Below are 12,870 nucleotides of genomic sequence, written 5' to 3'. Positions count from 1 at the left end.
CTCCTCCTCCTGTAGTCTAGTTCCTGGTCTCTCCTCCTCCTGTAGTCTAGTTCCTGGTCTCTCCTCCTCCTCCTGTAGTCTAGTTCCTGGTCTCTCCTCCTCCTCCTGTAGTCTGGTTCCTGGTGTCTCCTCCTCCTGTAGTCTGGCTCCTGGTGTCTCCTTCTCTTCCTGTAGTCTGGTTCCTGGTGTCTCCTCCTCCTCCTGTAGTCTGGTTCCTGGTGTCTCCTCCTCCTGTAGTCTGGCTCCTGGTCTCTCCTCCTCCTCCTGTAGTCTGGTTCCTGGTGTCTCCTTCTCCTCCTGTAGTCTAGTTCCTGGTCTCTCCTCCTCCTCCTGTAGTCTAGTTCCTGGTCTCTCCTCCTCCTCCTGTAGTCTAGTTCCTGGTGTCTCCTCCTCCTCCTGTAGTCTGGTTCCTGGTGTCTCCTCCTCCTGTAGTCTGGCTCCTGGTGTCTCCTTCTCTTCCTGTAGTCTAGTTCCTGGTCTCTCCTCCTCTGAGACTCCTCTTAAGCAGCAGCAGTTGGGAAAACAGATTGAGCTCTCAGACTGCGCTCTCATTGGCCGACCCAGTGACCCCTCTTACCTCCTGACCCCCTGGGAGACTCTGATGGAGCAGAGACTTGAAATCACGCCCCAGCTTTGCATTCTGGGTAACGAAAACAAACGAAGGGAGAAGGCAGACAGAGCGATGACCAGCTGCAGACTCCGGGTCCTGCAGAGTCCAGGCCCTGCAGAGTCCGGGTCCTGCAGACTCCGGGTCCTGCAGAGTCCAGGCCCTGCAGAGTCCGGGTCCTGCAGACTCCGGGTCCTGCAGAGTCCGGGTCCTGCAGACTCCGGGTCCTGCAGAGTCCAGGCCCTGCAGAGCTCTCAGAGTTTCTTCTACGTTGGTCTGAACTCTGAACCCGTTCAGCTTCTCTAACGAGCCGGATGGTCATTCATTATCTCTGTTGGTGGAGGAAACACAGGAAGCAGCTGCTGCACCGAGGGCTTTAGACGCCGTCACATGACCTGACGGCGTCTAAACCACCAGACTGTAGCTGGTGCTATAAAGAGCTCCTCTTTATTCACGTTACTGAGATCCAAACAGAGAAGCAGCAACTCGTCACACAGAGAAGCTGGAAGACAGAATTCTTACAGAGTTTTTGCTGAAGCCACTTTTCCAAAGCTCCTCCTACATCTTATTAACCTCCAGGACTAATCTGTTTAAAATGTTCTGAAATCCAATTTAAATATCGAAGAAATCAAAGTAAATGAAGCTGAAAAAGCAGGCTGCTGATGTTCCTGCGTTATATTCTGTTATAGTTTCATGTTCTGAATTCACGTTAGCGTTTAGCCTTATGGCCGCGAGGACAAACACGGTTTACTGACGACTTCACGTCGATTTGTTGCGTTTGATAATCTGATAAACTGATTTTATTTTTATCGCGGATCTTAAGAAGTGGATCAGAATGTGGGCTCAGGTGTTCGTGTCACATGGTTCAGATCTGCTCCCTGATGAGCAGCAGCCAAACCTCGCCGCCGCCTCCGGGGTTGAACCTCGCCGCCGCCTCCGGGGTTGAACCTCGCCGCCGCCTCCGGGGTTGAACCTCGCCGTGTCCCCGAGTCTCTGCTGTCTCCACGTCTCCGGTTTCTTCTGCCCGGCGTTTCAAAGGGGGCTGATTAAACGCCGCGCTCAGACCGCTGCCTCTGGTGCTGCCGCCTGCAAACGCCCCCTGGTCTCATTTCCCATCAGGCATCTGGGCGACTCGTCTCTTTTAGTACTTCATACCGTGTACTTTATACTGCTGGGAGTTCAGGCTACTTCACAGTACTTTGGTAGTACTTCATACCGTGTACTTTATACTGCTGGGAGTTCAGGCTACTTCACAGTACTTTGGTAGTACTTCATACCGTGTACTTTATACTGCTGGGAGTTCAGGCTACTTCACAGTACTTTGGTAGTACTTCATACAGTGTACTTTATACTGCTGGGAGTTCAGGCTACTTCACAGTACTTTGGTAGTACTTCATACCGTGTACTTTATACTGCTGGGAGTTCAGGCTACTTCACAGTACTTTGGTAGTACTTCATACAGTGTACTTTATACTGCTGGGAGTTCAGGCTACTTCACAGTACTCTGGTAGTACTTCATACAGTGTACTTTGTACTGCTGGGAGTTCAGGCTACTTCACAGTACTCTGGTAGTACTTCATACAGTGTACTTTATACTGCTGGGAGTACTTCACAGTACTCTGAGGCCTCCTGGGAATAATCTGAAACCCTTGGAAATACCTTGAAGAAGTCTTTAAAGAAATTTGGTTCTGCCACTTTATTTTGAAATATTTATATTGTACTTTTACTTCAGTTTGGATTTAAATGTTGTACTTTTACTGCACTGGATGCTTCTCATGTCCAGGACGTTTCAATAACTTTCAAGGCCCACCAGAGAAACGTAGTGACTGCAAAAAGAGAGTATGTTTACCACAGTACAAGTACTAACACGTTATCAGTTATTTAAAGGAAACTTTGAGAACTTCTAGACCACCTTAAGAACCTTGAAAACCCTTGACAACACCTGGAACTTTGACTCTAAATTTGAAAGCGAACGTTTTTGTTGAATCTTTGTCCTTCAGGTTAACTTGTTGTTAACTCTGAGAGACAGAGACTTTTCAATGACATGTTCAATGTTATCAGTTAATTTCAAGGACACTTCAAGACCACCTTAAGAACCTTGAATGCCCTTGACAAGACCTGGAACTTTGAATCTAAACTTCTGAGCCAACATGGGTCTCTGAAGAGCTCAAAAAGCAGCAGTTATTTAACCTAGACCACATTAAGAACCTTGAAAACCCTTGACAATACCTGGAACATTAAAAATAAAAACCTGAGGAAGTAATTTGGCGGTTCTGTCACTTTATTTTGAAAACCATGTACTGCAGTTTGGATTTAAATGTTGTACTTTTACTGCACTGGATGCTTCTCATGTTCAGTACGTTTCAAGGACTTTCAAGGAATGCAAAAAGGGCTTGTTTCAGAGTCTGAAGCCCCAGTTTGTTTTTTTAAACCACAGGACATATTTTAACATGTTACAGTTAATTTCCAGGAGACTTAAAGACCACCTTAAGAACCTTGAAAATCTTTGAAAACACCTGGAACTTTGAATCTCGACTTTTAAGCAAACAAAAACCTACTTTGAGGTAATTTGCGGTTCTGTCACTTTATTTTGAAAACCATGTACTGCAGTTTGGATTTAAATGTTGTACTTTTACTGCACTGGATGCTTCTCATGTTCAGGACATTTCAATGACTTTCAAGGACCCTCAGAGTAACCTAATGACTGCAAATAAAAGCTTGTTTCAGAGTATGTTTACCACAGGAGAAGTACTGTCAAGTTACCAGTTATTTCCAGGATTCTTGGAGAACTTAAAGACCACCTTGAAAACCCTTGACAGAGACCTGGAACTATGAATCTCAACATTAACACAAAAACTACTCTGGGGTAAATTTAGGATGCGTCACTTTATTTTGGATGGAAGTTTTTTTTTAAAGTTTCTTTTGTTTTCCCCACAGTACAAGTACTAAATTAGTTTTTTCCAGGACTCCTTGAAAACCCCCCTTGAACTATGAATCCAAACTTTTGACATGATCACAGAATCTCTGAATAAAACCTGGCGCCTGTTTCAGGGAGTTCAGCACAAGCATCAGTTCTTTAAAGGCCACCTTAAGAACCTTGAAAACCCTTGGCAGTACCTGGAATCTTTTAAGGCGACCCGAGCTGAGGAGGACCGTGCGTGTGCCTGAAAGCTCTGGGAGGAATAAAGGGCGACTGCAGCAGCTCCAGCTGTTTATTGAGAGGACACAGAAAACTGTTTTTATATTGCACAAAATAATAATAAGGAGAAACAAACATGTGCCGACGAGGATATAAAAAACAGAAAGAATCCAGTTTCTCTCGCTCAGATTTACATAAACTCCTAAACTTTAACTATCTTACACAACATGTACAACTTATCCCGACTTCCGGCCACAGCTGCGACTTCCGGTCCGAACCCCCGGTCGGGTCAGAAAGCGGTAGAAGAAGAAGAAGAAGTGCCTGGACTGTACAAAAATAGGCCTGAAAATATTTTTACTTCTGGATAAAAAAAGATGAGGTTTGTTCGGTTCTGTAGAAAAGGTGTCATACCTGCTCTGGGTCCGGGTCTTTACATTTCATGGCCTCCCCCCCCCCCCCCAACACACACACCTGGAGGAGGCAGCTAAAACTACAAGTCCCATAAAACATCCTGATTTTAGTGTTATTGTAAGAGTCTGGACGGGAATGCATAGTCCGGGTCCTGTTTCAGACCCGAGCAACAGAAACTAAATCCATAAAACCCTGTTGAGGTCATTTAGTACCGTCCGGTCCGGGTCCAGGCCGGCGTCCCCTCCCCCCAGCGGCCCCGTCAGCCCGGTCCCTGACTGGCTCTGGAGCGCCAGAACCGGCTCCGGGGAGATGAGGCGCATGGAAAAAATAATAATCCGGTTCCCTGTCCGGGTGTGGCTCTGATCAGTAAGTGAAGACCAGGTCCGAGAAGTTGGCCTCCAGCCAGTTCCCCGCGATCATCTCGCTGAGCTCCGGGGTGCAATAGTCCGGGAAGTCGAAGTGGGACCCGAGGCTGCCCTCGCAGTCCAGGTCTTTATCCACCAGGGACAGGCTCAGGTTCCCCGGGGCCGAGCTGGACGCCGCGGAGCTCCACGGCTCCGAGGAGGAGGCGTGGAAGCCGGCCAGGAGGCTCAGGGTGAAGTCGGCCCCCTCCGCCGGGAGGTCGTCCAGGTCCTCCCCGCAGCAGGAGGAGGAGGTGGAGCCGGACCGGGACGAGGACGCGGGGGACAGTGAGGCCGGGTAGGAGGAGGGCCCGGTGCCCTGCCGGGTGATGTTCTTGAAGCTGTAGAAGCACCGGTCGGACCTGCCGGTCCCCTCCGGTTCGGCGGCCGGCAGCTTGGAGAGGTAGTACTGGTCCGGCTCGTCCTCCTGCTCCACTTTGAACTCCCGCTCCTCCTCGGAGTCCTCCTCTTCATCATCGTCGTCCTCCTCCTCCTCCGAGTCCGTAAACTCCCGTTTAATGAGCTTGCCGGGTTTAAAGCTGGTGGTCAGCACGTACCGGTACCGGGGGTCCTGGTGCTGCGGGAGGTGGCTGCTGGCTCGGCCCGGACCGACAGCCGGCTTGCTGGGTTTCAACTTGGCCAGCTTCCGCGCGGCTGCGTGGTTCTTGGCAGCCGGTCGGACCGTCTTCTCCGGGGTCTGAGCCGCCGGCTTGCCCGCAGGAAACGCACAGCCCTCGGTCTTGGGCTTCTTCTTGGGCCGGTACTTGTAGTCCGGGTAGTCGGCCATGTGCTGGAGCCGGAGCCGCTCCGCCTCCCGGATGAACGGGATCTTCTCGGTGTCTTTCAACATCTTCCAGCGCTTCCCGAGCCGCTTGGAGATCTCGGCGTTGTGCATGTCCGGGGACTGCTCCATGATCTTCCTGCGCTCGATCTTGGACCAGACCATGAAGGCGTTCATGGGCCGCTTGATGTGCCCGGACGCCGTTTTGCACCAGTCCGCCTTCAGCGGCACGGGGCTGCGCGCCGAGGCCGCCAGCAGCGCCCTCTCCTCCGGGTCGCTCGCCTCGCGGGACCCGCCGTTCGTCCCCGCTCCGCCATGTTCCGTCTGCTGCACCATGGTCCGGATCTAAGTCTCAAACTGACCGCAACGGACTCGAACTCCGCACCGCAGGCTCGCTCAGTACTTTATCTCTGCTCGTTCCGGTCCCGCTCGGTCCGGCCGCATCTCTCACTCTGCCCCGACTTCCAAACCGGCGTCTTATTAACCGGCTGATCATGCGCGAGACGTTACCGCCCTCGACCAATCACAGCCCTTCTTCTCCAAAGTCTTCCCGCCTCCGCCGCGCCCTCAGCCAATCAGATGTCTCCCACCCTCCCCGCGTGCCGCCCACAGCCGTCACCTCAGCGACAGTGAAATAAAGAGATTTAAGGTTCAATTCAACTTAAAAATCTTCACGTCAGGATCTGTGAGCGGCTTCCAGGAGCTTCCTCAAGGATTCAAGGAATCCTCCAGGATGTCTGAGGCTCTTTAGGTCCTTGAAAGACCCTTGGAATAGCTGTGAAAGTCCTTGAGCGGCCAACAGAGAGGGAGGTGCAAGCAGATAATGATCCTCAACTGAACCAGGATGTGAAATAAAAACTGCTCTCAGCTTAAAGTTAGTCGGCAGCGAAACCTGCACATTAAATGTCTCTCAGCTTTTCATCCTTATTCTGAACACTCTCACCTCCAGCCTGAGCCCTGACCCCCGCTCCCACGCCTGCACCTGATTGGCCACCGCAGAGTGAGAACGCCCCCCCCCCCCCCGAGTCCTGGTCCCATTCAAATGAATGAGGAGGCTGCTTTTGTCTTCTGCGCCTCCTTTGTCATGTGAAGGAGCAGCTTTAGAAACGTTTCAGTGTCACATGGACCTGCAGAGTCCTGCAGAGTCCTGGACCTGCAGAGTCCTGCAGAGTCCTGGGCCTGCAGAGTCCTGGACCTGCAGAGTCCTGCAGAGTCCTGGACCTGCACAGTCCTGGGCCTGCAGAGTCCTGGACCTGCAGAGTCCTGCAGAGTCCTGCAGAGTCCTGGGCCTGCAGAGTCCTGGACCTGCACAGTCCTGGACCTGCTATTTCAGTCTCCAAACTTTGATATGCCAACATAAAATCTATCTTGTAAACATGGTGTACATTTACTCGAGTGCTGTACTTAAGTACAAGTCAGAGGTACTTGTACTTTACCTGCTCCGTCTCAGAGGGAGATATTTTTACTGCTCTGCATTGATTTTTATAAATCTGATGGTTCTGAATGAAACTCCAGCACTTTATAAAGTTCAGCTAAAAAACTCTTTTAATGATCTTTGAAGTACTTTTTCACTTCAAACATCTGACGTGAAGATTTGTGTCTGAATCGTTCAACACGTGAAGCTGCAGTCTGAACAAACATGAGCGCACCGATACTCTGAAAGTACAACAGGACAGCGAGTACTTTTACTTTGAACTCTTTAAGTACATTTTCCAATTACACTCACATACTTTCACTGTAGTAACATTAACACTGCAGGACTTTTACTTCAGTACAGGATCTGAGTACTTCATCCACAACTGCTTGTAAATGATTCAGAAAGTATTTGTGTGAGACGACGATCGGACGGATACACAACAAGAAGTACTCAGGCGGTTTATACTTCAGTAAAACTACCAATACCGCATTTAAGCATTTAGAGAAGTATAAAATATACTTTCCCAGCAGTAAAAGTACTCATTAAATGTATTATAGGTTGTGATGCGTTCATGTCTGTAAGTTGCAGCTGTGAAGACTCTAAACTTTCATCAGTAACAACAACAACAACAACAACAACAATAATAATAACAATAATAATAATAATAATAATAATAATAATAATAATAATAACAATTAGCTGATTATATTCTGAGTTTGTAAAGTAGCTCAGACAAACGCAGTAAAAGTACAACGTTTCCCTCTGAGATGTGCAGTACAAGTACCACCAAACTGTACTTAACTGTAGTACTTTCTGCTGTTCAAATTAAACAACGTCGGAGGTCAAAGGTCGAGCTGCAGAGGCGGCAGAAGGAAATGACTTCACAATTATACCAAGACAGCTGAGAGTACTGCGTTCTGATTGGCTGCAGGAAGCCCAACATCGAGCTATTAAAAGATGCGATATTAGAATAAACCAGGGCCTGGATCAGGGCCTGGTTCAGGGCCTGGATCAGGGTCTGGATCAGGGCCTGGATCAGGGCCTGGATCAGGGCCTGGTTCAGGGCCTGTTTCAGGGTCTGGATCAGGGTCTGGTTCAGGGTCTGGATCAGGGCCTGTTTCAGGGTCTGGATCAGGGTCTGGTTCAGGGCCTGGATCAGGGCCTGGATCAGGGTCTGGTTCAGGGCCTGGATCAGGGTCTGGATCAGGGTCTGTTTCAGGGTCTGGATCAGGGTCTGGTTCAGGGCCTGGATCAAGGCCTGGATCAGGGCCTGGATCAGGGTCTGGTTCAGGGCCTGGATCAGGGTCTGGATCAGGGTCTGTTTCAGGGTCTGGATCAGGGTCTGGTTCAGGGCCTGGATCAGGGTCTGGTTCAGGGTCTGGATCAGGGTCTGTTTCAGGGTCTGGATCAGGGTCTGTTTCTGGTGGGTTTGTGTCTCGTGTGCTCAGAACATGTTCTTCTTCCTGTCCTCTCTCGTCAGCACATGTACGTTATTATTCTGCTTGTGACTTTGAGGGGGGGGGTGGGGTCCTCTGGTTCAGGTCTTTGTGTCTGAGGTGCACCCCCGCCCTCACTTAACATGTGTATGGAGGCTGGGGGGGAATTTGCATCTGCGAAGAGCTTCTTGTCACCTAAAGCCTCTGCAAACACAGGGCCGCATTTCAATGAGCTTTACTACCACTACTACTACAAGTACTGCTACTACTACTACTACAAGTACTACCACTACCACTACAAGTACTGCTACAAGTACTACAAGTACTCAGCTGCAGCAGTCCCCGTGTGTCTGTTCTGAAATTACTGTCTTAGAAGATCACAGAGGTTTTTTTACCCAGAGGGACAAAGTTTAACATGAGCAGGATCTGAACCTGCAGTAAAAGTACTCCTCAGTAAAAGTACTCCTCAGTAAAAGTACTCCTCAGTAAAAGTACCCCTCAGTAAAAGTATTCCTCAGTAAAAGTACTCCTCAGTAAAAGTACTCCTCAGTAAAAGTACCCCTCAGTAAAAGTGCTCCTCAGTAAAAGTACCCCTCAGTAAAAGTACTCCTCAGTAAAAGTACCCCTCAGTAAAAGTACTCCTCAGTAAAAGTGCTCCTCAGTAAAAGTACCCCTCAGTAAAAGTGCTCCTCAGTAAAAGTACCCCTCAGTAAAAGTATTCCTCAGTAAAAGTACTCCTCAGTAAAAGTGCTCCTCAGTAAAAGTGCTCCTCAGTAAAAGTACCCCTCAGTAAAAGTACTCCTCAGTAAAAGTATTCCCCAGTAAAAGTACTCCCCAGTAAAAGTACTCCTCAGTAAAAGTACTCCTCAGTAAAAGTATTCCCCAGTAAAAGTACTCCTCAGTAAAAGTATTCCCCAGTAAAAGTACTCCTCAGTAAAAGTGCTCCTCAGTAAAAGTGCTCCTCAGTAAAAGTACCCCTCAGTAAAAGTACTCCTCAGTAAAAGTATTCCTCAGTAAAAGTACTCCTCAGTAAAAGTACTCCTCAGTAAAAGTACCCCTCAGTAAAAGTATTCCTCAGTAAAAGTGCTCCTCAGTAAAAGTACTCCTCAGTAAAAGTACTCCTCAGTAAAAGTACCCCTCAGTAAAAGTACTCCTCAGTAAAAGTGCTCCTCAGTAAAAGTACTCCTCAGTAAAAGTACTCCTCAGTAAAAGTACTCCTCAGTAAAAGTACTCCTCAGTAAAAGTATCCTCAGTAAAAGTACTCCTCAGTAAAAGTACTCCTCAGTAAAAGTATTCCTCAGTAAAAGTACTCCTCAGTAAAAGTACTCCTCAGTAAAAGTACTCCTCAGTAAAAGTGCTCCTCAGTAAAAGTACCCCTCAGTAAAAGTACCCCTCAGTAAAAGTATTCCTCAGTAAAAGTGCTCCTCAGTAAAAGTACCCCTCAGTAAAAGTACTCCTCAGTAAAAGTACTCCTCAGTAAAAGTACTCCTCAGTAAAAGTACTCCTCAGTAAAAGTATTCCCCAGTAAAAGTACTCCCCAGTAAAAGTACTCCTCAGTAAAAGTACTCCTCAGTAATAGTAATCCCCAGTAAAAGTACTCCTCAGTAAAAGTATTCCCCAGTAAAAGTACTCCTCAGTAAAAGTACTCCCCAGTAAAAGTATTCCCCAGTAAAAGTACTCCTCAGTAAAAGTACTCCTCAGTAAAAGTACTCCCCAGTAAAAGGGCTCCTCAGTAAAAGTACTCCTCAGTAAAAGTACCCCTCAGTAAAAGTATTCCTCAGTAAAAGTACTCCCCAGTAAAAGGGCTCCTCAGTAAAAGTACTCCTCAGTAAAAGTACTCCCCAGTAAAAGTATTCCTCAGTAAAAGTACTCCCCAGTAAAAGTACTCCTCAGTAAAAGTACTCCTCAGTAAAAGTATTCCCCAGTAAAAGTACTCCCAGTAAAACTACTCCTCAGTAAAAGTACTCCCCAGTAAAAGTGCTCCTCAGTAAAAGTACTCCTCAGTAAAAGTATTCCCCAGTAAAAGTACTCCCCAGTAAAAGTACTCCTCAGTAAAAGTACTCCTCAGTAATAGTAATCCCCAGTAAAAGTACTCCTCAGTAAAAGTACTCCTCAGTAAAAGTATTCCCCAGTAAAAGTACTCCTCAGTAAAAGTACTCCTCAGTAAAAGTATTCCCCAGTAAAAGTACTCCTCAGTAAAAGTACTCCCCAGTAAAAGTATTCCCCAGTAAAAGTACTCCCCAGTAAAAGTATTCCTCAGTAAAAGTACTCCCCAGTAAAAGGGCTACTCCTCAGTAAAAGTACTCCTCAGTAAAAGTATTCCTCAGTAAAAGTATTCCTCAGTAAAAGTACTCCCCAGTAAAAGGGCTCCTCAGTAAAAGTACTCCTCAGTAAAAGTACTCCTCAGTAAAAGTATTCCTCAGTAAAAGTACTCCCCAGTAAAAGGGCTACTCCTCAGTAAAAGTACTCCTCAGTAAAAGTATTCCTCAGTAAAAGTATTCCTCAGTAAAAGTACTCCCCAGTAAAAGTACTCCCCAGTAAAAGGGCTCCTCAGTAAAAGTACTCCTCAGTAAAAGTACTCCTCAGTAAAAGTATTCCCCAGTAAAAGTACTCCTCAGTACAAGTACTCCCCAGTAAAAGTACTCCTCAGTAAAAGTATTTCCCAGTAAAAGTACTCCTCACTAAAAGTACTGCTCAGTAAAAGTACTCCCCAGTAAAAGTACTCCTCAGTAAAAGTATTCCCCAGTAAAAGTACTCCTCAGTACAAGTACTCCCCAGTAAAAGTATTCCCCAGTAAAAGTACTCCCCAGTAAAAGTACTCCCCACTAAAAGGGCTCCTCAGTAAAAGTATTCCCCAGTAAAAGTACTCCCCAGTAAAAGTACTCCTCAGTAAATGTACTCCCCAGTAAAAGTATTCCTCAGTAAAAGTACTTCCCAGTAAAAGGGCTCCTCAGTAAAAGTACCCCTCAGTAAAAGTACTCCTCAGTAAAAGTATTCCCCAGTAAAAGTACTCGTCAGTACAAGTACTCCTCAGTAAAAGTACTCCTCAGTAAAAGTATTTCCCAGTAAAAGTACTCCTCACTAAAAGTACTCCTCAGTAAAAGTACTCCCCAGTAAAAGTACTCCTCAGTAAAAGTATTCCCCAGTAAAAGTACTCCTCAGTACAAGTACTCCCCAGTAAAAGTATTCCCCAGTAAAAGTACTCCCCAGTAAAAGTACTCCCCACTAAAAGGGCTCCTCAGTAAAAGTATTCCCCAGTAAAAGTACTCCCCAGTAAAAGTACTCCTCAGTAAATGTACTCCCCAGTAAAAGTATTCCTCAGTAAAAGTACTTCCCAGTAAAAGGGCTCCTCAGTAAAAGTACCCCTCAGTAAAAGTACTCCTCAGTAAAAGTATTCCCCAGTAAAAGTACTCGTCAGTACAAGTACTCCTCAGTAAAAGTACTCCTCAGTAAAAGTATTTCCCAGTAAAAGTACTCCTCACTAAAAGTACTCCTCAGTAAAAGTACTCCCCAGTAAAAGTACTCCTCAGTAAAAGTATTCCCCAGTAAAAGTACTCCTCAGTACAAGTACTCCCCAGTAAAAGTACTCCCCAGTAAAAGTACTCCTCACTAAAAGTACTCCTCAGTAAAAGTGCTCCTCAGTACAAGTACTCCCCAGTAAAAGTACTCCTCAGTAAAAGTATTCCTCAGTAAAAGTATTCCCCAGTAAAAGGGCTCCTCAGTAAAAGTATTCCCCAATAAAAGTACTCCCTAGTAAAAGTACTCCTCAGTAAAAGTACTCCTCAGTAATAGTAATCCCCAGTAAAAGTGCTCCTCAGTAATAGAACTCCTCAGTAAAAGTATTCCCCAGTAAAAGTACTCCTGAGTAAAAGTACTCCTCAGTAAAAGTATTCCCCAGTAAAAGTACTCCCCAATAAAAGTACTCCCCAGTAAAAGTACTCCCCAATAAAAGTACTCCTCAGTAAAAGTACTCCCCAATAAAAGTATTCCCCAGTAAAAGTATTCCCCAGTAAAAGTACTCCTCAGTAAAAGTATTCCCCAGTAAAAGTACTCCTCAGTAAAAGTATTCCCCAGTAAAAGTATTCCCCAGTAAAAGTACTCCTCAGTAAAAGTACTCCTCAGTAAAAGTACTCCTTAGTAAAAGTACTCCTCAGTAAAAGTACTCCTTAGTAATAGTATTCCCCAGTAAAAGTACTCCTCAGTAAAAGTACTCCTCAGTAAAAGTACTCCTTAGTAATAGTAATCCCCAGTAAAAGTGCTCCTCAGTAAAAGTACTCCTCAGTAAAAGTACTCCCCAGTAAAAGTACTCCCCAATAAAAGTACTCCTCAGTAAAAGTACTCCCCAATAAAAGTACTCCCCAGTAAAAGTACTCCTGAGTAAAAGTACTCCTCAGTAAAAGTACTCCCCAGTAAAAGTACTCCCCAATAAAAGTACTCCTCAGTAAAAGTACTCCCCAATAAAAGTACTCCCCAGTAAAAGTACTCCTCAGTAAAAGTACTCCTCAGTAAAAGTACTCCCCAATAAAAGTACTCCCCAGTAAAAGTACTCCTCAGTAAAAGTACTCCTCAGTAAAAGTACTCCTCAGTAAAAGTATTCCCCAGTAAAAGTATTCCTCAGTAAAAGTACTCCTCAGTAAAAGTACTCCTTAGTAATAGTAATCCCCAGTAAAAGTGCTCC

General features: G+C 46.2%; 2 protein-coding genes across 2 annotated transcripts in view; both read right to left on the bottom strand.

The window, feature by feature from the left end:
* The window catches only part of LOC123978277 (NACHT, LRR and PYD domains-containing protein 12-like), a 165,678-nt gene that overhangs the window by 49,176 nt on the left and 103,632 nt on the right, over positions 1-12,870 (bottom strand). The gene's annotated exons all lie outside the window — the stretch shown is intronic.
* On the bottom strand, positions 3,806-5,797 carry sox11b (SRY-box transcription factor 11b). The gene has a single exon (XM_046059955.1). It carries the CDS (start codon positions 5,673-5,675, stop codon positions 4,521-4,523), a length of 1,155 nt encoding a protein of 384 aa, XP_045915911.1. The 5' UTR covers positions 5,676-5,797; the 3' UTR covers positions 3,806-4,520.

Source organism: Micropterus dolomieu, linkage group LG10 (assembly GCF_021292245.1).
Source record: "Micropterus dolomieu isolate WLL.071019.BEF.003 ecotype Adirondacks linkage group LG10, ASM2129224v1, whole genome shotgun sequence".
Lineage (NCBI taxonomy): Eukaryota > Metazoa > Chordata > Actinopteri > Centrarchiformes > Centrarchidae > Micropterus > Micropterus dolomieu.
Note: the sequence above shows the minus strand (reverse complement) of the source record. Positions and strands in the feature narration are given on the sequence as shown.